Below are 27,451 nucleotides of genomic sequence, written 5' to 3'. Positions count from 1 at the left end.
CGGCGACCAGCCATTCCCAAGCCACCGCCACGGCTCTAGAGCATCATCCTCCCAGGCTGTCTCACTGATGCTTTGTGGGGTGGGTGGGCTCCCTCTCTTCTCAGACTGCAGAGGCATCGTCGAAGACGTGGTCCTCCTAGGGGCACCAGTGGAAGGGGAAGCCAAATACTGGAAGCAAATTGCCAAGGTCGTTTCGGGAAGGATCATCAACGGCTACTGCAGGTGTGTAGGCCCTAAAAATAGGGTGGCCGGGCTAGTTTTCTGTAAGCATTTGGAAAATTGAGCATGTGGTTTTGATGGTCTCTTGAAAAAGATTGCTGGGTCTGATGTCTTTGCCTTGATATTCTTCCTGGAAGGCGAGGTTTGTTTGTGTGTGTGAAGGAAGGAAGGAAGGAAGGAAGGAGAGTTAGGCACTGAAGAGGGGCCAGTCCGGCATTGAATGAAGCCAGAATTGTCATGGTGGGAGTTAGGGGCAGTAAAGGCAAGTGATGGTCTAGTTCAGGGGTGTGATACCTGGCAACCTCTAGCTGTTGCTGGACCCAAGCTTCTATCAGCTATTCAGATGGCATGGCTAATGGCCAAGGAGAGATGGATGTTGTTAATCAGCAACATCTGCAGCTCCCCAGGTTTCCCATCCCTGAATTAGACCATCACTTGCCTTCACTTGCAGAGCTGGCTCACCAGGCTTTTCTCAACTATCTAGCCAGCTTGGCAAACGGCCAAGGAGGGATGGGAGTTGTGGTCCAGCATCATTCAAAGAAGGTAGAGTTGTGATGGCGGGAGCTAGAGGCAGCTCACTGGAAGGACAGATCCTGAAGCTGAGGCTCCAATACTTTGGCCACCTCATGAGAAGAGAAGACTCCCTGGGAAAGACCCTGATGTTGGGAAAGATGGAGGGCACAAGGAGAAGGGGACGGCAGAGGACGGGATGGTTGGACAGTGTTCTCGAAGCTACCAGCATGAGTTTGACCAAACTACGGGAGGCCTGGAGTGCTCTGGTCCATGGGGTCACGAAGAGTTGGACACGACTAAATGGTTAAACAAAGGGGCAGTGAAGGCAAGTGATGGTCTAGTTCAGGGATGGGGAACCTGTGGCGCTCTAGGTGCAGCTGGGCTTCCATCAGCCCCAGCCAACATGGGCAATGTTCCTGGATGATGGGGCTGCAGCACCTGGAGAGTCATGGGAACCCGATCCCTGGGTTTGGTGGCCCATCTGGTTATATGCTTCAGTCAGTTGAATGATATGGCTGTTCAGTAGTATTGGTTCCTTTTTCTCCTCCCAGGGGAGACTGGCTGCTGAGATATGTCTACCGGACATCCTCTGTTCAACTCAACGTCGCCGGACTTCAGCCGGTTAACCTGGACAACAGGAGAATGGTGAATGTGGATCTCTCGTCGATCGTAAGTAGCGCTTTCCAGACCTGCAGGCAGTAAATGTCAGTGACGGCTGCTGAATTCTCCCAAGCCAGAGGGCTGTGTTTTGAGACCTTTCTGGTTCCTGGACCCAGCTAGTGTTAAAATATAAGCAAGGACTAACCAGTAAAGTAACAAAGGAAGTGGCTCCGTGCCAGATGGCAAATGGGAGCCCCGTGTTCCCTCAGCTCATCGCTAGGTAGAAAGACAAAGGCCAGAAGTTGAGAGTGGAGTTGCGTGAGCTTGAAGCTGGAAGTTGGCAGGCTGCAGGCTGGGCAGCTGGGAGACAGAGCCATGCCTGAGTTCTGTTGGAATCTGAGGCTGCAACTATGGGGCAAGCAAGGCCCTCTTGGGGTGTTAATGCTGCGAACCCCTCCATTGTAGGCTCAGGTTCTGTATAAAAGGTAAAGGTAAAGGTACCCCTGCCCATACGGGCCAGTCTTGCCAGACTCTAGGGTTGTGCGCTCATCTCACTCTAGAGGCCGGGAGCCAGCGCTGTCCGCAGACACTTCCGGGTCACGTGGCCAGCATGACAAGCTGCATCTGGCGAGCCAGCGCAGCACACGGAACGCCGTTTACCTTCCCGCTGGTAAGCGGTCCCTATTTATCTACCTGCACTTAAGGGTGCTTTCGAACTGCTAGGTTGGCAGGCGCTGGGACCGAGCAACGGGAGCGCACCCTGCAGCGGGGATTCGAACCGCCGACCATGCGATCGGCAAGTCCTAGGCGCTGAGGTTTTACCCACAGCGCCACCCGCGTCCCGTATATGTGTAAATAAAGCATGTGTCCTAAACAGTCTCCGCTGTGCCTCATTCCAAAGGAAACTGAACCCTGAGTAAGTGGTCGGAACTGCTGGAATCTCGCACCTCTCAGAGATTGGGGTGGTATGCAACAATATTTTGTTTGATCGCTTGCTCTGCACCCCAGGGCGAGTCCCAGCAATTTAAAATGCAGCTTTTAAAAACAGATCAAAACAATACACAATTGCAAGAATAGGATGGGTTCTGAAAACATACCTCTGTGTCAGAGGCCAGGATAAAGAGGTGCATCTTGAGCATATGACAAAAACTGCATAGTGAAGCTGCCAGAGGCATCTCTGCAGACTCAGGGATTCAGCCCTCCTCTCCCTCAGCTGTCACTGAGGAGCAGCCGTTCCGTCCCACTGGCTCCATGGGAAAGACAGAAAGCAGAAGGCTCTCTGCATCAGCTCTGCTGTGACAGACTGGCTCCCCCAACAGGCATCACCTCCCACTGAACTGTGCCAGCTGCTCATTAGAAGAACAACCAAATAAGAGTTGGTGGCCTGTTTGATTTCTCCTCCCTGTCCCATTTTCCTTTTGTGTCGTGTCCTATAGTTTGTAAGCCTACTGGCTTGCACTTTCTGATTGTACATGAGCCACACTGGGAGCCAACTCAGCCAGAGAGCTGGGCGTAAATGCTCCAAATAAAATAAAACAAGCTCAGGGGTTGCCACAGAAAATGCTCTCTCCCCGGCCGTCACAGCTACCAGGTTCTGAGGAACGGCCAAGAGGGGCTAATCTGCTAATCTCAGTGTTTGAGAGGGTTGGGACTCTTACTAGCTGGGTACGAGCAAGGGAGAAAATTGATTTGGCAAACCTACTTCATCCACGCCTCCAGAAACGATCTGCATATTGAAATGTAGCGATGCTTTATTCCCCTGCATACATTTTGAGCACATTTAAATCACATGGCTTCCCTCCCCCATCCCCAAGAATCCTAGAAACCCTACTCTGTTCAAGGTGCTGGGAGGATGGATGGCAGCTAACAGATTGAGGTTGAATCCTGACAAGACAGAAGTACTGTTTTGGGGGGACAGGAGGCGGGCAGGTGTGGAAGACTCCCTGTTCCTGAATGGGGTAACTGTGCCTCTGAAGGACCAGGTGCGCAGCCTGGAAGTCATTATGGACTCACAGCTGTCCATGGAGGCACAGGTCAATTCTGTGTCCAGGGGAGCTGTTTATCAGCTCCATCTGGTATGCAGGCTGAGACCCTACCTGTCCGCAGACTGAGTCGCCAGAGTGCTGCATGCTCTGGTTTTCTCTCGCTTGGACTACTCCAATGCACTCTACGTGGGGCTACCTTTGAAGGTGACCCGGAAACTACAATTAATCCAGAATGCGGCAGCTAGACTGGTGATAGACTGGGAGTGGCCGCCAAGACCGTATAACACTGGTCTTGAAAGACCTACACTGGCTCCTAGTACGTTTCCGAGCACAATTCAAAGTGTTGGTGCTGACCTTTAAAGCCCTAAACGGCCTCGGTCCAGTATCCCTGAAGGAGCGTCTCCACCTCCATCGTTCTCCCCAGACACTGAGATCCAGCGCCAAGAGCCTTCTGGTGGTTCCCTCGCTGCCAGAAGCCAAGTTACAGGGAACCAGGCAGAGGGCCTTCTCGGTAGTGGTGCCCATCCTGTGGAACACCCTCCCACCAGATGTCAAAGAGAAAAATAATTACCAAACTTTTAGAAGACATCTGAAGGCAGCCCTGTTTAGGGAAGCTTTTAATGTTTAATAGGTTGTTGTATTTTAGTGTTTTGTTGGAAGCCGCCCAGAGTGGCTGGGGGGACCCAGCCAGATGGGCGCGGTATAAATTATTATTATTATTATTATTATTATTATTATTATTATAGCACCTTGAAGGGTGGACTGTGGTCCCCAGGATTCTTTTGGGAAAAGTGATGTGCTTTCAGTGGATCTGTAGATGTGACCCATGACTGAATGTTTTGGACCACTTCCCCGTGCAAAGATGCAGCAAGAGGGAGAGTCTGCCTGCCGTGACTCTGCATGATTAGCTGCTCTGGGCCTGCCTCCTTCCAGGCCTACATATTGCAGAAAGATAGAAAGAGAGGTCTTACAGCCGCCACCACCCCAGTGCCACAAGAGTAATGCTGCCCTCCTCTCACCCTTAGATCCTTCTCCTCATTTATCCCTCTGCCTGATTTTTAATTTCTGTCTCCTTAGCAACCAAACGGGGTTAAAGAGGGGAACAGGGCCGCCCTTCCTACCTTCCGCTTCTCAAAATCCCCACCAACATCTGGAGTCTCCATCCATTAAGCCCTCAACAGCCCCTTTTAATTAAAAGTTCTAACCTCTCCAAAACCGGGAAGAGAAAAAGACCGGTTGAGCCATATGGCTGCAGATTGCCTCGTAAAAAAATGTGGATTAAAAATACGACAGCGGGCTGTTCGTGCCAAGTTCTGAGTGGCTTCAAATGTCAAAGTGTTCCTGACAAAACCTCAGCAGCGTAGGCAGATAGGTCCGTTGTCAGAGGCTATTAGACACTGTAGCTATGTAGAGCCTCCATTTCCATGAGCAGTAGACATTCAGATAGTAGGCAGGGCTGATAACGGAGACAATGGAGTCTCCTCCATCCTTTCTCCTCCTGTGCACCTGACCCTCTGCACGAAAGCTTTGTTCCTAACTGGTGGCGTTGTTTGGGGAAGGGTTGTGGCTCGGTGGCAGAGCACCTACGTCACAAGCAGAAGGTCCCGGGTTCAAAATCTCCGCCGGCAGCATCTCCAGGTAGGGCTGAGCAAAGACTCCCTTCGTGAAACCCCCGAGAGCTGCTGCCAGTTAGTGCCAGCAGTACTGAACTAGATCACGAACAGGTCTGTCTCAGGATAAAGCAGTTTCATGTGTTTAAGCCAACCTCATGGGGACTAGAGACCTTGCTTCATTTTTAAGGAGAGGGCGGTAGTTCAGTGACGCAGCACCTGCTTGGTACGCGGAAGGTACCTTACCTCTCTCGCCCTGACCTAGCCACTGTGATCCACGCGACCGTCACCTCCAGACTGCATTATTGTAACTCACTCTACGTGGGGCTGCCCTTGAGACTGACCCAGAAACTCCAGCGGGGGCAGAATACCACGGCGAGACTCCTTACGGGGTCCTCGCTGCGAGATCACATTCACCCGGTGCTATACCAGCTGCACTGGCTCCCGGTGGAGTACAGGATCAGGTTTAAGGTGCTGGTTTTAACCTTCAAAGCCCTATACAGCCTAGGACCTTGTACCTACGGGACCGCCTCTCCTGCTATGTCCCACGGAGGAACTTACGGTCTTCAAACAAAAACATCTTGAAGGTCCAGGGCCACAGAGCGGTTAGTCTGGCCTCAACCAGAGCCAGGGCTTTTCGGCTGTGGCTCCGATCTGGTGGAACGCTCTGTCACAAGAGACTAGGGCCCTGCGGGACTTGACATCTTTCCGCAGGTCCTGCAAGATAGAGCTGTTCCGCCAGGCCTTTGGCCAGGGCACAGCCTGACTCCCTCCTTTGGCAATCCTCACAGAACTCTAGCCCAATGGTTGCCATTAATCTGATTTGAATTAATTTATAATGAAATGATTTTAGAATGTTTTATCATTTTACTGTTGTTAGCCACTCTGAGCCTGGCTTTGGCTGGGGAGGGCAGGATATAAATAAAATTATTATTATTATTATTATTATTATTATTATTATTATTGCAGGGGGTTGGGCTAGATGACCCTTGAGGGACCCTTCCAGCTCTAGGTTTCTCTGAATCCCCCTGGCATGTCTAGGTAGGGCTGGAAGAGTTCTCTGCCTGAAGCCCCGGAGAGCCGTTTCTTCTGGTCGTTGTGGACTACACTCAGCTAGAGGAACCAATAGGTCAGACTCAGTCCTGGGCGTCTTCCCGTGTCCCTAAACTCTGCGTTTCTTTCCAGGTGAGCGGCCATCTGGACTACATGAAGCAGATGGACACGATCCTGAAAGCCGTGGGTGTCAAAACGAAGCAGTGCCGCCTGGAAGAGGAGAGTAGCCTCGCCACTCTCTCCACTGAGCATGAGGAGGACCGGGAGCCGGTACCATGTGACGCTCAGGAAGAGCAATGCATCGTGGGAGAGGAAGGGCCCGGCGGTACCAATGAAGGCGACGTCAACGGTGATGACCACTGGGTGTGGGAGCCGGTTTCCAGCCACAGTTCTTGCCCAGATGACCTCCCACCGCCAGCAGAGGCGGTTTCTGGACAGGGTGAAATCTCTAGTGCCGCAAGGGACCAGGACGCAGCTGGGCTAGAAGACCCTTTTCCCACCAGCCCCTCACATTCCCAAGAACTTTCCAGCTCCGCAAGTGCCCCTCTGACTCTCAGATAACATATGAGGCGCCGCAGCATGATGGTTATTGTAGTGTTTGCACTGAGTCTTCCCATCAGCCCTTGCTGAAGTTTCCAAAGAACACCAAAGACTTACCTTTGCAGGAGCAGGCCAAAGATCGATCTGCTAGGATTCTCTGTTCCGCAGCAGTCGTCCGCCCCTGAGAACATCAGCCACAGAGCATGATGGAAGGAAGCCATCCATGGTTGTTGTTTTCCATGGTGTCTGGTAACTGGGACAGGCGGGTGAGAATGGAAGCTTTCCACCTTTACTTGACAATGGCAAACAGTTCTCAATTTCTGCTCATCCTTCCAGTGCCCATCGCCGTGCCTTACAGTAACTCACATTCCATAACCGCCTTTGTATGAGGAAGCTTGTCCCTTTTGCCAATCCAGAACTCTCCTGAGGGGATGGGCCGTTGCACAGTGACTGAGGAGCCTGACATTAAGCGCTGCTTGACAGTGGAACGGACTCCCTTCGGAGGTTGTGGACTCTCCTTCATTGGAGATTTTAAAGCAAGAGTTTGGATGGCCATGTCTCATGGATGCTTCAGTTGAGATTCCTACATTGCAGGACGTTAGGGTCCCTTCCAACTCTATTCCATGACATCTCCAGGTTAGTGGTGGGAATGTCCCCTGCCTAAAACCCTGGAGAGCCACTGCTGGTCAGTGTTGATAATACTGAACTAGATGGACGTAGTGATATAAGGCAGCTCCCTAGGTTCATAGACCATCCCCTTTATTCACAACGTTGAGGACTAGAACCTTGCACTGTTTTTAGAGGAAGAGCCGTAGCTCAGAGGCAAAGCGCCTGCAGAAAGTCCCAGGTTCAATCTAGGACACTGGAGACGTAGCAAGCTTCATAGGAAAGAAGAAAATAAATATACCTCTTTTATTTATAACTGCACAGGTTGAAAGGACAGGGGGTTGGGTGGGAGAGAGACAAAAGTTGTGATTTCTTCACCCCAACCCACCCCGGACATCCGCTTGCACAAACCACATCCATTTGTTTTTCCGTAAGTACTGTATTTTTTGCTCTATAAGACTCACTTTTTCCCTCCTAAAAAGTAAGGGGAAATGTGTGTGCATCTTATGGAGCGAATGCAGGCTGCGCAGCTATCCCAGAAGCCAGAACAGCAAGGGGGATTGCTGCTTTCACTGCACAGCGATCCCTCTTGCTGTTCTGGCTTCTGAGATTCAGAATATTTTTTTTCTTGTTTTCCTCCTCCAAAAACTAGGTGCGTCTTATGGTCTGGTGCGTCTTATAGAGCAAAAAATACGGTAAGTTCTGTGCAAGTCCTCTAAGGAAACTCCTGATGTGATGTGCCCCGTTTCCCTGCTTGAGGCAAAATGGAAAGTGTGGCCCCTGCCACTGCCACCGAAACACCCCTTACCTAGGTTGCGTGGCGGCGGCACGAAGCAGCAGAGGCGGCGATGGCGGGTTCCAGTGAGATCGTGTCATCTTGCTGGAAATTGGCACCATTTTCCTGCCATTTCAAGGTGCTGCCTTGGGGCTTCCACTGCCGAGGGCAGCTGCTTCACCCGGCCTTTTGCAGGGGCTGGCCCTGCGTATCCCGTCAGGCTTCACACGACCCTTCAAGCTGTGGGTATCCTTGCTCAGGAAGAATGAGCAACACCCCCCCCAAGGGGCACGGTTTGAAGGCACAGAATTTAGCCAGCTTGCAGAGGAAGCTAAGCAGATCTCGGTCAGGTTGGGGGTCTGAGATATACGGGGGGTGGCATTACGTTACTGGGAAATGCTCCGTCGCCGCCGCATGTAAGAAAGGTGAAGGTGTCAATATAATAAATAACAATTTTAAACACTGGCTCTGAGTTAGACGAATTAACGCCTTGAATCATTTTACACTCTTGGAAGAAAAGGCTGCAGTGGAATGAACCTGAGATTATATCCCCATGTGTCACGGGGTCTCGCACCCTAGCTAGGGTGTCAATCAAAAGCCAGTTCTCCCTGCACATGAAAGATCCAGCCTGGCCATTAGGCCTTGTTTCATTTCACAAGAAAGCTGTCATCCAAACAGGCCTCTTGCTGTTTTTAAAACCTCTTTACTGGGTGTTGTTGAAAGGGATTCTGATTCCCATTGGCCCAGGATAGAAGGAAGGCTGGTCCCTGTTCTGCTTTGTGAATCACGAGAAACAGGTGGCCTACCGGGCAACAGAAAATGACTGCATCTGCTTCCTGCATTCTTAAGTGGACCCTCAGGTTGTATGGCCAGTTTCACATGTGCAGAAGGCGAGAATTTGTACACAGGTGCAATCTAGATCGGGATGCAGTCTCTCCTGGGAAGCAGGAGGAGGTAAAATCAGGCTCACCGGTGCAGCCAGAAGGAATCTCTCGAGTCTTTCCACGCTGCAGCCAGATTTGCCACATACACAAACTGTAGGTGAATCTGTGTGGCTCCGTACAAAGGCGGCTTAAACCTTTATACAGCATACTCCTCAAATCGATAGAAAGTGCCAGAAGACAAGTAAGACCAAGCAAATCAATTTGGGGAGAAACAGAGCTCCTTGGAGGCCCTTATACAGAAATTAAGGCGGTCTTAGCAGGATCTAGGCGTTCCTTCTTTTAAAACACAGAACACACACCTCTCACTCTGCTGTTTCTGAAAATTGATAGAGATATGCAAATTGAAGGAGATAAGGTTAGCAAACCACATCATGGGGAAGCAGGGCGGGGAGAGAGAGAGAGAGAAGCAAACAAGCAAGCAATTTCAGATTCCCTGCAAGGAACTCTCAAGCTATATCACCTATACAAGAACTGACACTGGTTTCTTAAGAGGATGCAGACACAGACTGGCCTCACTCACACCTGGCTTTAACAAATAAATAAAATAAATAATAATAAAGTCTTGTTGTTTTTCAAATCAAGAACCCTGGGATCAATTTATGTGTCAGAAGAGGAGCATATATGTTGTTCTGCCAAGAAAGATTTCCAGTTCACGTACACAAGGATATAAATATAAATCCTTAAACAGGGATTGTCAATTTCATTTTGTCTCAGTTTCCCCATTTGCTCCATTTCTGCATATGTTGGTGGGGTTTTTTTAAAGTCTGCATGAAGATTAGTACATATTTTTTCCTATAAAAATTGCATGTCACCTATAGAAAAGGTTTTGAATGCAGTTTTTTCCTAATGGATGCTTCCTTGCATGCAACCTCCCCTAACGGAATGCCATTCCTGTATGCTTTAGCTAAACACACATGGTTTTTTGCATGTGCTTCACACTAATGCCTGCACACTCGTGCGCCCGATCTTTGGTTGGAGAGAAACTACGCTTCGAAAATCCGGAGAGACGCAAGTTTGGAAAGAGCACGGCATTTCAGTTTGCACATTTGTTTGAGAAGCCCATCTCTGGTCGGCTCTGCATGAAAATACGGCTGAAAAAGAAGCATCTCCCATTCCTGCCGCCTTTATATCCTCCTCCCTCGAAAAGCTCCATCTCTTGATGGTTCCCTCGTTATTCTGCCATGCTTCTGCTTAGCTGTTGTGCCTCACACAGAGCCCCGTTTGCCACTGCAGCTCAACACCATGGCTGCCTGCAGCAGGCGATGCTTCCTAGAGCTCTGCAGAACAACAGCCCTGCTGAATCAAACCAGAGGACCATTTAGTCCAGCTTCGTCTTCTCATGGCAGCCAACCACCATGAGAAACCAGCAAGTTAGATCTGAGCACAAGAGCACACACTCCGCTCCGGTGGCTTCCAGCAACTGCTTTTCAGAACCATCACTGCCTCCAACCGTGGAGGCGGAAAACAGCCACTGTGGCTCATAACCACTGGCTGCCTTACCCTCCTTGACAAATTGGTTCGATCCTCTTTTAAAGCCAGCCAAGTCATTGGCCACGCCTGCCTCCTATGGAGCAAGTTCCATAGTTGAACCACACAAGGTCCCTTGCGAATGTCTAGGGCGGGTGGGAAACCCGGACAGCCGTCCTCAGTCCATGGGGGTGTTCAGATGGTGGATACGGAGCTCCTGCTCCGTGGCTTGCTCCAGGTTGAAAAGCGTCACCGAATCGGCCCCCATGGCTGGGAGGGACCCCAGGCGCTGACCGCAGTCGTCATGGACTTGGGTGACGGAGTCGGCCGAGTCCGTGTCCCCCGGGAGCGCCAGGACGTTCTTGAGGGACGTGCCGGGCCGGGGGCCGCTGTTTGAGTTCCTCATGGAGAGCGAGATGGGGCTGGGGCGGCGGTCCCAAGCCCCCCGGCAGCAGGGCAGGTACTTTGCCATGGCCCTCTTGAAGTCCCGCATGAAGAGCGGGTAGATGATTGGGTTCATGGTGCTGTTGCAATAGCCCAGCCAGGTCAGGGTGTCAAAGAAGTCCTCCGATACGCATTTGCAGACTGCCTGGAGGGAAGGAAGAACGCGCAGGGTTAATGTTACGGGACTTCCTTTTCTTTTCCTGCAAAACATCGCCAGGCATAAAGTGCAGTCTCCCAAAAGCAAATGCCTATGCAGGTGTTAAGCATAGCTGTCAACCATCCCTTATTTGGCGGGAAACTCCCTTATACCAGCGCCATGTCCCGCTGCTGTCCCTTATTGATGATGGCCCTTAAATTTCCTGGGTTTCATGCTCGCTCGGCTTGAGAGGAAAGCAGTGGTCCTCCGCCGCGAGAGAGAGCGCGCGCTGGCACCATCGTCCTGGTGCAAGGAGTTCCATTGGCCCTTCCCTGCCCGAGAGGGGGGGGAGGGAGAGAGACTCTCGCCCACTCTGCCCGCGAGCCCGGAGGCGGCAGCAGTGGTGGCAGCTGAGGAGCTGGCCTGAGGGAGGAGGAAGAGGAGGGGATGGGGAGGGACACAGAAGGGCGGTGCTTCAGTGGCCACCGCCACGCCGCAACCACCTCATGCCGGATTGACAGCATCTGTCAATCCTACCAATGTATGCAACTCTTTACAATAGCAAAATCCCTTATTTTGGCTGCTGATCCCTTATTTTCGAGGCTGCTGGTCCCTTATTTTCAAATCTGTAAGTTGACAGCTATGTTGTTAAGTCTTGCATGCAGTCATCTGCAGGGCATCAAAACAGGCTTTTTGGAAAACCTTTTGCATTCTGCATACATCTCCCACCCACGGGGTGTACGTCAATCTAAAGCGCTAAGGGAATTTCTTCATCGTGGCCACTGTGGCTGAGACAGAGGGGAGATAACTGTACTATTGTTAACAAAACGATAAAAATCGAGACCATACTGAGTCAAACCCACTTCTTTTTTTTGAAGTTTGCCCTAGCCCAACACACTAATCTCTGCACCACACTGAATCATAGAGCTGAATACAAGCGCATTGAAAGCAATTCCAACCACCAGACATGGTTCTGTGGAGCTGAGCCGATTTCCTGGACCCCAGGACTTACCTGGGCCACGTTACAGACGAAAAAGGGGAGCCAGGCCACGAAAAACATCCCCAAAAGGACGCCCAAAGTTAGGCTGGCCTTCAGGGCTCTCTTGCTGTGCTTGTTGGCGAATTTCCGGGTGTCGCTCATGGCAGCCGATTGGCTGTGAACTCTGTGGACCTATGAAGGGAAAAGGCAAGGTGGCGGATGAGGGAGAGAGAGGCACACGTACACAAATGTGCTCCTCGTTCCTGATCAGATTAGAGGACGGCTCCCCTTCTCAAAAGCTATATTTGAGTCAACAGTGTGGTGCAGCATCGAAAAAGGCTAATGCAATCCTAGGTTGCCTAGTGGTACCAGTTCTGGGTACAGTCAAACCTTGGTTCCCGAACGACTCCATTTTGAAATGTTTCGGCTCCCAAACACCGAAAACCTGGAAGTAAATGCTCCAGCTAGGTTGGCAGGAGCAGGGACTGAGCAACGGGAGCTCACCCCGTCGTGGGGATTCGAACCACCGATCTTCTGATCGGCAAGTCCTAGGCTCTGTGGTTTAACCCACAGTGCCACCTGTGTCCCTTATTACAGATATAGGCCATCATAAAACATCCATATATAAAATTTTAAAATGCCGTATTTTTCGCTCTATAAGACGCACCACAGCACAAGACGCACCTAGTTTTTGGAGGAGGAAAACAAGAAAAAAAATATTTTGAATCTCAGAAGCCAGAACAGCAAGAGGGATCGCTGCGCAGTGAAAGCAGCAATCCCTCTTGCTGTTCTGGCTTCTGGGATAGCTGCGCAGCCTTTTATTCACTCCATAAGACGCACACACATTTCCCCTTACTTTTTAGGAGGGAAAAAGTGAGTCATAGAGCAAAAAATACGGTATATACAGATAAACAGCCATGTAAAAATATATAAGAACGAGGATTTTCATTGGAGTCTCTTCCCACTAAGCAGTGCTATTTGATAGTCATCTGTCAAGGATTTTTGAGCAGTAATTCTTGCATTGTCAGGGTATGGGCTAGATGACTCTTGGGGTCCCTTCCAACTGTACAATTCCATTGTTCCTTCTACCCTCAATAGAAAGCAATCCAGGCTCATGAAATCTAATTAATCCATCATACCTTTCAGCTCAGCCGTACGGTACAAGATTTTTGCTATTGATTACAGAGGCTTCTTAATTAGATTTCTTTCTCTTTTTTCCAAGCCTTGAATATTTCAGTTGGCAAATCATAGGCTCTCTCTCTTTCTCCCAGCAGTCAATTGTTATCACTGCATCATCTCTAAATTAAATAAACCCTGATTTTGGTGGGGGGGGGGAGATCCAGCATGCAAAAACACCCCAAGGACCTGTTTCCTCCATATTATTTTGTTTTGCAAATTAAAGTTTTTATTTTAGTGTGCCAAGAGGCACAATTTGAGGGTGTGTTTCTTCATCTCCATGGTCCAGAACAATAATACTTTACTTCGTGAATACAGAATGTAATGAAAACACACACACACACCCTCTGTCATTGATGAGAGCCCAAGAAGTTGTCCACTCCCCTTTTTTAATGCAACCAAGTTGGTGGCAGTCGCTGCCTCCTGCAGATGTGAGTTCCATAGTTTAACTACATGCTTGTGTGAAGAAGTACTTTCTTTTATCTTGTTGCTATTGCCCGCTGGGAGTCTGCTTGTAAGAGGAAATCGAAATTATTTCCCCTGTTTCCCCAGTCTGTTCCTGAGGCCTCAGTAAAGCCATTAAGCCTTGGGTCTTGCTTGAACCCAAATTGACTTCACTCTCAATCTTGTGGCTGTGGCTAAATGCAGGCAAGTTGGAAGGGATATTCTCAGTCTAGCATAGGGAACCATCAAGTACAAAATCCTGTGGAAGAAATACTGTTTATGGATCTGTTTTATGGCATGTATATCCTGCCTTTCTCTCAAGGTGAGGTCCATATTTCTCCTTCTCCCTGTCTTCTCACAAGAATCTGGTGAGGCCAGTTAGGCTGAAAGTGAGTGACTAGCCCAAGGTCATCCAGGGAGTCTCCTGGCTGAGTGGGGTTTTTAACCCTGCTTTCCCCGGTCCAAGTCTACCATGACACACTGTCTCTCCGAGAATCCTGACACGGTGGCCGTGCATTCCATGTCACCAGGGGCTGTTGCCCAGCAACAAAGTGTGTGGCCATTTGAACGGAGGTTCTGGCATCCTCAGCGTGTAGAGCCTTGCAGAGGTTTGCTGTAGTGACTCTTGCTTCGTCTGTATAGAACATGGCATCTGGAAAACTCCTGGCAGTAAGTGAATGTTGGCATTTCCTGTGGACTTCGCTCTAGAACATAGCATACTGGTCCTGTTATGTACGTTCCTTAGTGTCTCCTGCTCTGTGCTTGAGTCCGCATCACAAGGCAGGCCAGGAACCTCAAACCTGCATTGTGATTCACTGCCTGGCGCAAAGCAGCCAGTCATATACAAGGTGGGTGTTGCAAATGATGTGCAAAGCTTTATTTCATTTCTGGAAGGAGTTCCAGGAGCTGGGTTCCAATTTTCCCAGGGCAGGATCTGCATATGGGGAGAGGTTTATACTTATGAAGAGCCAGAAGCCTCAACAAAAGCTCGATTGGTGGGGATTCAGTTTTCCGCTGTGAGAACATGTTTATAATCTGAGAACTAAGGGCAGCACCACCATTTAGGGTTATAATTGTTGGGGGTTTATTTTTTTGCTGCTGTAACCTTAAAGGTATCGTTTGCTTCCACCATGGGGTGGTAGCCTTCCAGTGGCTTAAATTATAGGTGTCTCTGACTGTTGTTTCAGGCATCACCATCTGAACTAGGTGCTACCTTAGAGGTTTTGAAGGAAGGTGAGGACAGGTGACCCCACCTAGGCCTGAAGTCCCACCCCCCAACCAGGCCTCAAAACTGTCCAAAATTCCTTTTGTCTTCTAAAAATCCACAGCTAAAGCTTTCCTCTGCTTATTCTCACAAGATGCTGTGCATAGGCAAAATGTTATTCTTTTATCAGCACAAGAAGGCTTCAAAAGGCCAATAATAATAATAATAATAATAATAATAATAATAATAATAATAATAATTTATTATTTGTACCCTGCCCATCTGGCTGGGTTTCCCCAGCCACTCTGGGCGGCTTCCATAGAAACAAAAAATACAGTAAAATATCACAGATTAAAAACTTCCCTGAACAGGGCTGCCTTCAGATGTCTTCTAAATGTCAGGTAGTTATTTATCGCTTTGACATCTGCTGGGAGGGCGTTCCACAGAGTGGGCGCCACTACCGAGAAGGCCCTCTGCCTGGTTCCCTGTAGCTTTGCTTCTCGCAATGAGGGAACCGCCAGAAGGCCCTCGGAGCTGGACCTCAGCGTCCGGGCAGAACGATGGGGGTGGAGACGCTCCTTCAAGTATACTGGCCGAGGCCGTTTAGGGCTTTAAAGGTCAACACCAGCACTTTGAATTGTGCTCGGAAACGTACTAATGAATAGGCTCTGTCATTGCCAAGAATACTCAGGCCTGAGAACTGACTTTTATCTCATTCTAGTTGCAACATCTGAACACTCTGAAACCCCTTGGCTTCTCACACACACCCCCTTTCCTGGGAAGAGTCCACAATAGTCCCAAGACAGCTTTCTGTTCATGCTCAGAGGAACTCATGGGCAGGATTCCTGAGGGAGGAGAAAGGGGAGGGAACTAGAAGGGGAATATATGCTCTGTGCACATGACTGTGAACTCGTGCATGCTTTTTGTGACTTATCACACTTGCTCCTTCTACCAGTTCATGGATTGTAGAAATAAAAGCCTTTTCTCCGAAACTATTCCTTGAGTGTCTGTTGACTCCCATTTCCCTTTCCCGGGAGCAATATTTTTCCCACCCGAGGGCAAAGCCTCATAAGGCTACATTTCGAGTAAGATGCGGGGGTATTTTAAAAGCTTTGTTAAAGGGAGATCATTCGTCATCTCAAAACCCTTTAATGGGCTGAGGCTAAAAGGATTTGCCAGTCAACGTCCCCTCCCTGTTGATGGTGCAGTGGCCACTGTCCGTGGTGCTGAAATGCCTCCATTGCTATCTAGAAGAGACTGACCAAGAGTTTCCTCGTGGTCTTGAGGACTAGACTAGTGAATGATGGCAGGCAGAGGTGAAGGACCCATCTCCCTTTTCTCTTCCCTGTCCTGGGAAGCAGAGGAGAAGTGAAGTCCCTCTTTTATCCCTGCAGCAAAGATGTTGTCTATTGCTGTCAGTGACCTACAGTGGTGCCTCGCAAGACGAAAAGAATCCGTTCCGCGAGTCTTTTCGTCTTGCGGTTTTTTCGTCTTGTGAAGCAAGCCCATTAGCGGATTAGCGCTATTGGCAGTTTAAGGGCTATTAACGGCTATTAAAGGCTTAAGAGATTAGCGGTTTAGCTGCTAAAAGGCTATTAGCAGCTTAGCGCTTCAGAAAAAGGGGTTGGGGAGCGGGGAAAAAACTCAAAAATTTTCGTCATTTTCGTCTTGCGAAGCAAGCCCATAGGGAAATTCGTCTTGCGAAGCGCCTCTGAAAACGGAAAACCCTTTCGTCTTGTGGGTTTTCCGTCTTGCAAGGCATTCGTCTTGCGGGGCACCACTGTATAACAGCATTCGCAAACAGAGAATCGTAGAATTGTAGAGTTAGGTCTTCTAGTCCAATCTGCTGCAGTGCAGGGATATCAACTAAAGCATCCATGACAGAGAGCCATCCAACCTCTGCTTAAAAACCTCCAAGGAAGGAGAGTCCACCACCTCTTGTGGGAGTCTGTTCCACGGTCGAACAGCTTCGACCTCAGAAAGATCTTCCAGATGTTTAGTCAAAATCTCCTTTCTTGTAACTTGAATCCATTGGTTCGAGTCCTACCCTCCAGAGCAGGGGGGTAACAAGGTTGCTCCATCCTCCATGTGACAGCCCTCCAATCACCTCTCAGTCTTCTCTTTTCCAGTCAAAGCATACTCCACTCCTTCAACTGTTCCTCATCAGGCTTAGTTTCCAGGCCCTTGATCATCTTGGTCACTCTGTCCACATTCCAGCACTAGGGCTGCCTTCCTCTATTGGTGCTCCTCCGGATGTTGTTGCACTACAGTTCTCATCATCCATGACTGTTGCCCATGGTGTCTGGGGCTGGTGGGAACTGGAGTCGATAACAGTATCTGGAGAGCAACGGTCGCCCATCGGTGAACTAAACCATCATTTGCTTTTGCTGCTCCCACCTACCTCCACCTGCCTTTGACTTCATGTAGGTGTGGGCAACCTGTGAGCCTCCAGGTGTTGTGGGTTTGCGGTCCTCATCATCCCTGGCCATTGGTCATCCCTGGCTGGGGCTGATGGAAGCTGGAGTCCATTGGACCCCTTGAGCTAACCACCAGCAAGAGAGTGTCACATTGAGAGAATTTAACAGGATGGATTAAAACAACTCAGATTGTAGTTTTAAACACTTGCTGTCCTTTCCGGCACAATTCTCCTGGTTCTTTCAATTATTCCAAATGGAAGGGTTGGTGATGGCTTTGTAAGTTTGATGATGGCTTTGTAAGTTGCAAAACACCATTGTGACCCTTTTAGCTTGTGTTTGTTTGCAATGAATGGGGTGGGCGATTATGGGGTGTTGGAGTTGAGATTAGCTACTTATTGAGGAACATAGCAATTAGGTTGTTTACCAAAGGTGCCGAGTCAATTACTTAAATGAAGGGGGGCGGAATTGCGCTAATTATGGCAATGCAGTAAAGCTGCAGGTATCCGGCTAGTATTGACCACTGTCCAAAAGGGAAATAATTCAAGTCGTTCCCTCCTCATCCCCTATGGATAAATTGGAGCAACAGATTCCAGATCCCCCTGCTTCTTCCTCTTAAAAGCATTTCTAAGCCGAGAACCTGTCTGGCCCTGACATGGCGAGTTTTTGAAGTTTCTGCCTCCGAAACATTTAAAGGTAATTAGGCCTGTCATTCTCCTGTAGGGCACAAGGGGTCAATAGATGAGGTTGCTGCAGAATGAAAGCTGTCTGCAGCCTGTTGCCTCTTATTTTTGAGGGGAGGGAAGGAAAGATATGAGGAGAAGGAACTTAAAGGAAAATGGGGAAGATAAAAGAACGCTGAGAAGCTAGGTTCTGCACCTGTAAGGACCAGAACCTTGACGTGTGTTTTATTATTTCAAGCCGGCATTCTTGGGAAGCCGGATCCTTGCTCCCACATCTGCTGAACTGCAGCACACACAGAGAAGGAGGGAGTGTGTGTGAGAGAGAGACAGCCCTGGGAACAGCTCCATTTCCCCTTAACAAGCACGCTAGTGACTAAATGGTCTTGGCAAATTAAATCTCGCTTGCCTAGAACATTAGTCATTTGTCAGAGGGTGGCATTAGAAAAGTGTGGCGCCTGGGAGGCTGCTTTTCATCTTACTGATACATCTGATCCCCACCTTCCTCAAATGCCGGGAGAAAGATTATGTTATTCATCGCAGGGTTTGCCAATCTTCACCTCCCCCCCCCCAAAAAAAATTGCCCTGCTGACATGTCCGATTTCCCGCTAGTTGGAGTGCTTATTGAACTTGGCAATGGGGTTAATTAGATTTTCCCAACATGGCAAGCATGAGCAGAGCAGGGTCTGGAGCTGGCTAGGCTGGGCTGGCTGGCAAGTTTTACTTATTGACATCCTTGTGAAGATTAATTTCCAGAGAGGTGCGGATTAATCTGGGCATTCTCCTAACCCTGCCCCCTTTCAAATGCATGGCTCCCTCCCAAATGGGCATTGTGGGTTTTTTCAACCAGAGCATTGCAGCTTTAAAGGTAAAGGTAAAGGGACCCCTGACCATTAGGTCCAGTTGTGGCCGACTCTGGGGTTGCGGCGCTCATCTCGCTTTATTGGCCAAGGGAGCCGGTGTACAGCTTCCGGGTCATGTGGCCAGCATGGCTAAGCCGCTTCTGGTCATCCAGAGCAGCGCACGGAAACGCCGTTTACCTTCCCGCCAGAGTGGTACCTATTTATCTACTTGCACTTTGACGTGCTTTCGAACTGCTAGGTGGGCAGGAGCAGGGACTGAGCAACGGGAGCTCACCCTGTCATGGGGATTCGAACCGCCAACCTTCTGATCGGCAAGTCCAAGGCTCTGTGGTTTAACTCATAGCGCCACCCACATCCCATTGCAGCTTTAGCATGCCACAGTTAAAGAAATCACCAGACTGTGCACTTCAGTGCTGTCCAACTAACACCAAGTCTCTTTCAGCATAGCGTAAGAGGCAACCTCTTGCCTGTGGATGTTTTCAACCATCGTTGGTTTTTAGAGGGTTTTGATCTGTTCTGAAATGTTTTGATTTGTGCATCTTATTCTGCCTGCCTGGGCTTCTTAGGGAGGAGGGCAAGTATAAATACAACAAACAAATAAATAAGTAACACGTTCAATGGTTCATACTCCGCCGCAGATGTGATGCTTTCTGATAGGAGCAGCTGCCATGTTCACCTGCGAGCCATTAAGTCTGGAATTGCTTGGTGTGTCTCTGCATGCTGCCTTGTTCGTTCTCCCTCGAATTTATTTCCTGCCCATCAGCTGATTCTACTTAAGGGCAGTATAAACCAAAGCAGAGTTCTGTTGGATCAGTCCAGCATCCTGCGCTCATGACAGACAATTGCACGCCCTAATGAAAAGTTGTTCTAAAATCTTTTTAAGGTTGCATTTTAATTGTTTGATTGTAATTGTCGCAACTGACCCTGGGACCTTAAGGTGAAAGGCAGGCAATGTATCATAACTATTATTAATATTAATATATTAATATTAATTATTCCGCCTCTTCCCCCAGGAGGCAGCTTACACACAAATCGAACCGACACAGATAAAATGCAAAAAGCTGAAATGTAATAAAAAGCGATCGTTAAAAAGTACCGTATTTTTCGCCCTATAGGACGCAATTTTCCCCCTCCAAAAATGAAGGGGAAATGTGTGTGCGTCCTGTGGGGCGAATGCAGGCTTTTGCTGAAGCCTGGAGAGCGAGAGGGGTCGGTGCGCACCGACCCCTCTCGCTCTCCAGGCTTCGGGCAGCTCTCCGCATCCCTTGGGAGACCAGCGCGACTTCCCGCCGGGCTCCCTAGGCTTGCGGATAGCAGCCTGTTCTGGGAGCTGGGGTCGGGGGAAGCTCAGGCTTCCCTCGCCCCAGCCCCGCGCCTGGGGGAGGAATAATTTTTTAAAAAATTATTCCCCCCCCCCCCAAAAAAAACGAGGTGCGCCCTATGGGGCGAAAAATACGGTAATTGAATTCTAATCAAACTAGAACAACGTAAAAAGCGAATTTTAAAATACAGGTGATAAAGACAGAACAGCATTATTAAAAGTCCTTTTGGAATAAAACCATTTTCATCTGCTGGCAGAAGGACAGCAATTATTATTTAAAAATATTTTTTTCTAATAAAATAAAATAATGGCTCATGCCAAAAGCCCATCTAATCCAGAACCCTGTCCCAACAAAGGCCAACAAAATGCCCCAATGATAAGTCCCAGAGAGGTAGGCTACCTCTGACCCTGGAGGTTCCATTCAGAAATCTTGAGGACTAGCAACCTTTGGGCTTCATTTCTGCCTCCTCCTTTTGTGTCATCTCCATTTTCAAAGGCACGTGCTGTGCGCAGCCGTTGCCCTTGGTAAACAGGGACAGTTGGAGCGTAGGAAACGAGCTTTTGGAGTCACTGCTCCGTGTCCCTTGCCTGCTCTCTTTCTTCCCTGCACAGCGGCTGCTTGCTGCCCACTCACACATGGCACCGGGTTGCGGAGGGGACCGGAGTAGCTTCTTCCCCCCCCCTGCTCCCCGCCCCGCTTTGCATGATGAGCAGCAGCTCCTCAATATTCTCCGACGAAGAGCCTGACAGATTTCCTCCTCCTCCACTGTTTTCGTTTCGGAGGCTTCAGCTATCTTCTTCAGGAGAGAACAAAAGAGTCAGAGACAAAAAGAGCGTGAGAAAAGGGTGAGATTTCTCTCCCCAAACTCCTTACGGGGTCCTCGCTGCGAGATCACATTCGCCCGGTGCTATACCAGCTGCACTGGCTCCCGGTGGGGTACAGGATCAGGTTTAAGGTGCTGGTTTTAACCTTCAAAGCCCTACACGGCCTAGGACCCTCGTACCTACGGGACCGCCTCTCCTGGTATGTCCCACAGAGGAACTTACGGTCTTCAGACAAAAACATCTTGGAGGTCCTGGGCCACAGGGAGGTTAGGCTGGCCTCAACCAGAGCCAGGGCTTTTTCGGCTGATCTGGCTCTGATCTGGTGGAACGCTCTGTCACAAGAGACTAGGGCCCTGCGGGACTTGACATCTTTCCGCAGGGCCTGCAAGACAGAGCTGTTCCACCAAGCCTTTGGCCAGGACACAGCCTGACTCCCTCCTTTGGCAATCTTCACAGAACTCTAGCCCAGTGGTTGCCATCAATTTGATTTGAATTAATTTTATAATGAAATGATTTTAGAATGTTGTATTATTTTATTGTTGTTAGCCACCCTGAGCCCGCTTCGGCTGGGGAGGGCGGGATATATTATTATTATTATTATTATTATTATTATTATTATTAAACAAAACAGAAATGTGCATTCCTTGATTCACTTGCAGAGCATCCCAAGCTGAATCCCTGGCATCTGCAGGTAGGCCTTGAACAGACTCCTGTCTGAAACCCAGGAGAGATCCTGGCAGTCAGTGGAGGCAGTGCTGAGCTAGGTGGACCAGGTGTCCTGACTGAGAATAAAGCAACTGCCTGTGTTTCCTATCTGCTTATATAAATATATAAGGAGGAATTACTGTGCGTCACGTAAAGGGCAAGCAGAATGATCAGGGGGTGAAGCGACTCCCCTATGAAGACAGTGGAACGCACGCCCTCGGAAAGTGGTGGACTCGCTTTCCTTGGTGGTTTTTAGGTAGAGGTTGGCTGGCCATCTGTCGTGGATGCATTAGCTGAGATTCCGGCATTGCAGGGGGTTGGACTAGATGATCCTCAGGGTCCGTTCCAACTCTATGATTCTATGATTCTATAAAAAGTTGCAGTGTTTGGGACTTTTCAGTTTAGAGGAAAGGCGAGTGAGAGCCTGCATGGTAGACCTTTATAAAATTCCACATGACATGGAGAAAGTGGGTGGAGAAAAATTCTTCTGCCTTGCAACACTGCAAACTGATGGAAGCTGAATGTTGGACGATTCAGGAAGGATTTTTTAAAGCCCTTTTTCACCCAGCGCAGTGTTAGCCTGTGGAACTCTCTCCCACAGGAGGCAGTGATGGCCACAAATCTAGTAAAGGTAAAGGGACCCCTGACCATTAGGTCCAGTTGTGGCCGACTCTGGGGTTGTGGCACTCATCTCGCTTTATTGGCCGAGGGAGCCGGCGTACAGCTTCCAGGTCATGTGGTCAGCATGACTAAGCCGCTTCTGGCGAACCAGAGCAGCGCACGGAAATGCCGTTTACCTTCCCGCCAGAGCGGTACCTAATTATCTATTTGCACTTTGACGTGCTTTCGAACTGCTAGGTTGGCAGGAGCAGGGACCGAGCAACAGGAGATCACCCCATCGTGGGAATTTAAACCTCTGACCTTCTGATCGGCAAGTCCTAGGCTCTGTGGTTTAACCCACAGCGCCACCCACGTCCCTGTGATGGCCACAAATCTAGACGGCTTTAAAAGAGGATTGGGCAGATTCTCAACTGCTAGAAACTGGTGAGCATAATCATTTGCAGTTTCTTTCTGTTCCTCAATTTTCTGCACTGAAATTCAGCCTGCCTCATTACTGCATCACTTCAGTTCTTCATTTTTAATTCTATCTAGTGTCCATTTCTCCTGATCTAGACTTTTCTGTGTGTGCAAACAGTTCCCCCCTGAAATCACACTTCAGGACGAGGGTAGGTCATTTGCAGAAGAATATGCACAACTTTACCGCTGACAGACACATTTCTGATTGGGGAATGGCATTGCCGAATTTGGAGGTGTCTGATGTTCAAAGGTTCTCAGCTGGGTTTCTGTTTGTGCGCCCATTTCAAGAAGTGTGGAGTAATTGATGGACCAGTTTGATTGATGGATTCATACATGCATTCCTGGACTGCCTTTCTGCCAAGGCCCTCTGGTCTGTTGACAATTTTAAAGTATTAAAAGAAAATAACAAGCTGGGGAGGTTCTTATTCAAAGGCCATGCCTGTCATCTTCCTCCTCAGTGGTCTCAGTGTTGCTCCTTGTAGACCTCAACAGGGAGGAGGAAGATGGGATAAAAACTGTCATGAGTTGGCTCTGCCCTTCAATAGTTCTGCCTCAGCCAATCATTGGCTCTGGTTCCACCTCCTGTGGAGCTCCTTGCCTTCTTCCCCACCAGCCCCAATGGGCCCCAACAGCCAATGGATACTTCAGGAGTTGCATCCTGAACTGCAGATCCTACATTGAACCGGGGGTTGGTCTAGATGTCCTCTGAGTTCCTTAGCAGCAGATGTGGGATTCTAAGCTTGGGGAAGAGTCTCTACCACCAGCAGCGACAAATAAACCCCTCACAAAAGCCTGATTTTTGAGAGAAGCTTTGTTGTAAAACCGTTCCAAAGTTAGTCAAAGAACACTTCATTCTCTCTATAATGAGATTGTCTCTTCCCCACAAAAGACACCCAAAAGCAGCGGCGGGGAGAGAAATGGAGGAGGAGGCAGATGAAAGGAATTGGCCTTATCTGGGGAAAACACAGCACCCGACTGCGAGCAGGAAACTGAGCCGTTAACTAGCAAGTCACACCAGATTTGCGGTGTTATCACCTGTCTTCTGACAGGACTTCCGAAGAAGAAGCCCGGCTGATTCCAAACACTGCCACCGCCAAAAAGAGAAAGTTCTGGTTAATCTTGCTCTTAAACTGGTTCCAGGTTCCTGCATATATTGGCAGATTCCTGAGCAGGAAAATGTTTTCCTTGCAGGAGATATCACACAAAGCACCAAGCCGGCCCTATCATTAAGTGGTTTGGGGTGGCTGCCTCAGGTGGCAAATACTGGGGAGTGACGACTACAATTTATTCCCTGCTTTCACCCTCAGGTCCCAGGGCAGTTGACAACAATATTAATATTAACAATTGTAAACCACTTACGAGGGACGCGGGTGGCGCTGTGGGATAAACCACAGAGCCTAGGACTTGCCCATCAGAAGGTCGGCTGTTTGAATCCCTGTGACAGGGTGAGCTCCCGTTGCTCGGTCCCCGCTCCTGCCAACCTAGCAGATTGAAAGCACGTCAAAAGTGCAAGTAGATAAATAGGTACTGCTCCAGCGGGAAGGTAAACGGCGTTTCTGTGTGCTGCTCTGGTTCACCAGAAGCGGCTTAGTCATGTTGGCCACATGACCTGGAAGCTGTACGCCGGCTCCCTCGGCCAATAAAGCGAGATGAGGGCTGCAACCCCAGAGTCGGCCACGACTGGACCTAATGGTCAGGGGTCCCTTTACCTTTTTAAGTGAGATGTTGGGAGGACAGAGGAACATAGGAAACAGCCTTCCACTGAGCCAGACCCTTGGTCCATCTAGCTCAGTACTGTCTACACTGGCTGGCAGCAGCTCCCGGGGCTTCAGGTTTGCAGCGGTGACTCATACAGGGAGGCAACGGGCAGCTCAGCCCCCTTGAACGAACCAATTATGCTGGTTGTCATGGTGTGATAGTGGCTGATTGGAAGGCGACAAAAACCCCAAACAATGAGCTGCTCATTTTGATGTGTGCATGGCAGAATGATTGATCACTCTCAGCGCATATAATACCATAACAGGATTGGATGAATCTGTCTTGCTCTGGGCTGACTGGCCTAAGAAATTGCATTGCCTGAGGCAGTGGGGAAGACTACTGGGGGTGGGAGAGTGTCCCCCATGTCCACACCAGGGGATGCCTTTCAGCAATAGAGGGAAATGGCCCGGAGGGAATTAAATTCAGTTGACATTTAAAAGAGAATCTGTCTGTTTCACACGTTGTTTTAAAATCTGCAAAATGGAACTCAGCCACCATAAAAATTCAGACTTCTCCGAATTTTGCAATGTGTTTCACCAGCCAAGTACTGTAATGCTTAATAAAATAAAATGCATATATCACATTAAAGCATGCATGCAAAAAAAAAATTCCTTATTATTTGTGAAAATAATAAGGAAAAGTGTGTTCTGCCAGGGAAGATCGCTCTGCAAAGAATGTGTCCATTAGGGGGAAGTGCGTACAGTCATGAGTCTGTCAGGAGAGATTGCCCTGAAAAGCTGTGAACTTTCACAAGAACTTTTATTATTTTTTGCTACAAAGCGAACATAAGATTGGGAAGTCAAGGAACAGCGAAAGACTGAAATGGGCAGGTTTGCCTATCGATAGTAAGTGCTTCCTTCCAGCATCTGTGGCTTCAGGTGACATGATAAAAGTTTATAAAACTACTCATGGCAGGAGCAGAGAAAAGTTTTCCTACTTCTCTCATTTGCACTAGAAGTTGCGGATATCCAATGAAGCTGGCAGATTCAGGAGTGATAAAAAGAAAGGACTTCTTGACACGACACAGAGTTGACCTATGGAACTCCCTGCTACAGGAGGCAGCGATGGCCACCAATTTGGATTGCTCTAAAACAGAATTGGACAAATTCATGGAGGAGATGGCTGTCAGTGGATGGCTATCCACAGTCAGAGGCAGTAACGCTTCTGGATTCTAGATTCTGGAAACCACAGAGGGAGATAATACTCTTGTGTTCGAATCCTATTTGCGGGATGCTGAATTAGATGGGTCCTTGGCTTGGGTCCAGCAAGCTCTTCTTAGGACTCTGGGAGGGGAGTCCTCTGACAGCACAGCTGTGTGACCTTCTCTTGAGTTTTATTCCCACCCCCACCCCAAAGTACAGTGGTACCTCTGGTTGCGAACAGGATCCGTTCCGGAGGCCCGTTCGCAACATGAAAAGAGCGCAACCCGCAGCGGCGCGTCTGTGAACACGCAGGTTGCGATTCGCCTCTTCTGCGCATGCGTGTGACGTCATTTTGCGCTTCTGTGCATGCGCAAGCAGCAAAACCCGGAAGTAACCCTTTCCGGTACTTCCGGGTCGCCGCGGGACGTAACCTGAAAGAACGTAACATGAAGCGGACGTAACATGAGGTACGACTGTACAGACAACAGCTGGGCCTCGGAACAGGCCCAGAGCCCTGATGCCTGTCAGATACCAGGTAGAAACATGGAGCAACGTGGACCTACCTGTTGAGTTGGTTCGTCGGCTGCGACGGACACGTTGTTGGTAAGAGAGGCCACCTGCAGCGCCTGCTTCCGGGCAGCGAGCAGGATGCGGCAGTAGGTGAAGAGGATGGCGACGGACGGGAGGAAGAAGGTCAGACCCGAGGCGATGAGGGCGTAGGGCAGGCTGACTGCCACGCGGCACTGCCCCTCTTCTTCGGCCTGGAGGGTGGCGTTGAAGGGACGCGGGCCGAACTCCATCTTGTGCCAGCCCATCTCGATGGGCAGGAAGGAGACCAGGGCAGCTAAGGTCCAGGTGGCCAGGATGAGCAGCACAGCCCTGCAGGACGTCATCCTCAGCTTGTACCTGAGCGGGGAGATGATGAGCAGGTAGCGGTCGAGGCTGATGACGCACAGGTTGAGGATAGAGGCGCTGGTGCACATCACGTCAAAGGCGAACCAGACGGAGCAGAAGGCGCCGTCCAGCACCCAGCGGCCGTAGTGCTGGTTCAGCAGCGCCGGTGGCATCACCACCGAGCCCACCATCAGGTCGGACATGAAGAGAGACACCAGGAAGTAGTTGGAGGTGTTGCGTAGCGCCCGCTGGGTGAAGATCAACAGAATGAGGGAGAAGTTGCCCAGCATGGTCAAGAGGACGATGAAGCCGAGGAAGGCAGCTGTCCAAGCGCTGCCGCTCGACGTGGAATATTCCCCACCGGCCGCGCTGGCATTGCTGCCCCCCAGCTCCCCTTCCATTGACAAGACAGGAGAGCGTGGCGGAAGGGGGGGGTTGCGGCTCGGCCAAACGCCGGTGCTAGGTGATCATCACCGACAGCTTGCCGTTCGGAGGATGCAAAATTCGGTGCCCTTTTCGCTCTTTCCTTGCTTCTCTCCTCCTCCTCCTCCTCTCTCCTTCCTCCCACTCTTTGCCGGGAGCCAGAGCTGCACAGCGTTCCTCCCCGAGGAGGGAGACCCCCATCAATCAGTGGGCAGCCGCCGAGCCATCAAGAGGCGAACCGGGAAAGTCGGGGGGGGGGAGCAACAGAAGCCACAATCCTCCAAGCGCTCTCTGCCACCCCCACGGCTCCCCGCTTTCACTCCCTGCAAATCTTCTCCTGGCGTGCGGAAGAAAACGAAAAGGAGGCACTCTCTCTCTTCTACACGCTGCCGTGGATGCGGCTGGCTGGCTGGCGGCACCGCCGATGCCTCTCCACCACTCCTGCATCTATCTCTCGCTCTCTCTTGCAAAAGCTCTGCTCCGTTGCTACAAAGGATGTGAATTTTCTCACCCCGAAGATTCGGCTGGGCGTGGGGAGGGAAGGAAGCACTGAGTGTGCAGCTGGTGTTTTCAAGAACCACATGCCAACTTGTGTGTGTGTGGCAGAGTTTATTTCCCTCCATGGGCAGTTAAGGCTCCAATCGCCCAGTGCAG

General features: G+C 49.8%; 2 protein-coding genes across 3 annotated transcripts in view; one reads left to right on the top strand and one right to left on the bottom strand.

The window, feature by feature from the left end:
* TMCO4 (transmembrane and coiled-coil domains 4) overlaps nucleotides 1-8,366 on the top strand; it is a 46,115-nt gene extending 37,749 nt beyond the window's left edge. Inside the window, exons 12-15 of one of the 2 annotated variants that reach the window (XR_014514490.1) lie at nucleotides 105-222; nucleotides 1,284-1,401; nucleotides 6,113-7,565; nucleotides 7,827-8,366. Coding sequence is in view for 1 of the 2 variants with exons in the window: in XM_083453977.1 (XP_083310103.1) it covers nucleotides 105-222; nucleotides 1,284-1,401; nucleotides 6,113-6,541 (665 nt within the window). In the remaining variant the exon portion in view is untranslated. Of the gene's footprint in view, nucleotides 1-104; nucleotides 223-1,283; nucleotides 1,402-6,112; nucleotides 7,566-7,826 lie in introns of those variants that run through there. The other variant, XM_083453977.1, reaches the window with a different exon arrangement.
* A 1,056-nt stretch (nucleotides 8,367-9,422) lies between these two features.
* On the bottom strand, nucleotides 9,423-27,394 carry HTR6 (5-hydroxytryptamine receptor 6). The gene is made up of 3 exons (XM_083454122.1): nucleotides 26,044-27,394; nucleotides 11,905-12,063; nucleotides 9,423-10,901 (listed from the first exon to the last, which is right to left on the bottom strand). Exons 1-3 carry the CDS (start codon nucleotides 26,773-26,775, stop codon nucleotides 10,491-10,493), a joined length of 1,302 nt encoding a protein of 433 aa, XP_083310248.1. The 5' UTR covers nucleotides 26,776-27,394; the 3' UTR covers nucleotides 9,423-10,490.
* Between the last annotated feature and the right edge of the window lie 57 nt (nucleotides 27,395-27,451).

Source organism: Podarcis tiliguerta (genome assembly GCF_965153285.1).
Source record: "Podarcis tiliguerta genome assembly, chromosome: 8".
Classification (NCBI taxonomy): domain Eukaryota; kingdom Metazoa; phylum Chordata; class Lepidosauria; order Squamata; family Lacertidae; genus Podarcis; species Podarcis tiliguerta.
This window is presented reverse-complemented; position numbering and strand designations above follow the sequence as displayed.

Coding starts and splice junctions, on each gene's coding strand:
- HTR6 (XM_083454122.1), bottom strand. CDS start 26,775: ATGGAAGGGGAGCTGGGGGGCAGCAATGCCAGCGCGGCCGGTGGGGAA. Junction 12,064..26,043: donor CCGACGAACCAACTCAACAG/GTAGGTCCACGT, acceptor TTCCCTTCATAG/GTCCACAGAGTTCACAGCCA. Junction 10,902..11,904: donor TCGTCTGTAACGTGGCCCAG/GTAAGTCCTGGG, acceptor CCTTCCCTCCAG/GCAGTCTGCAAATGCGTATC.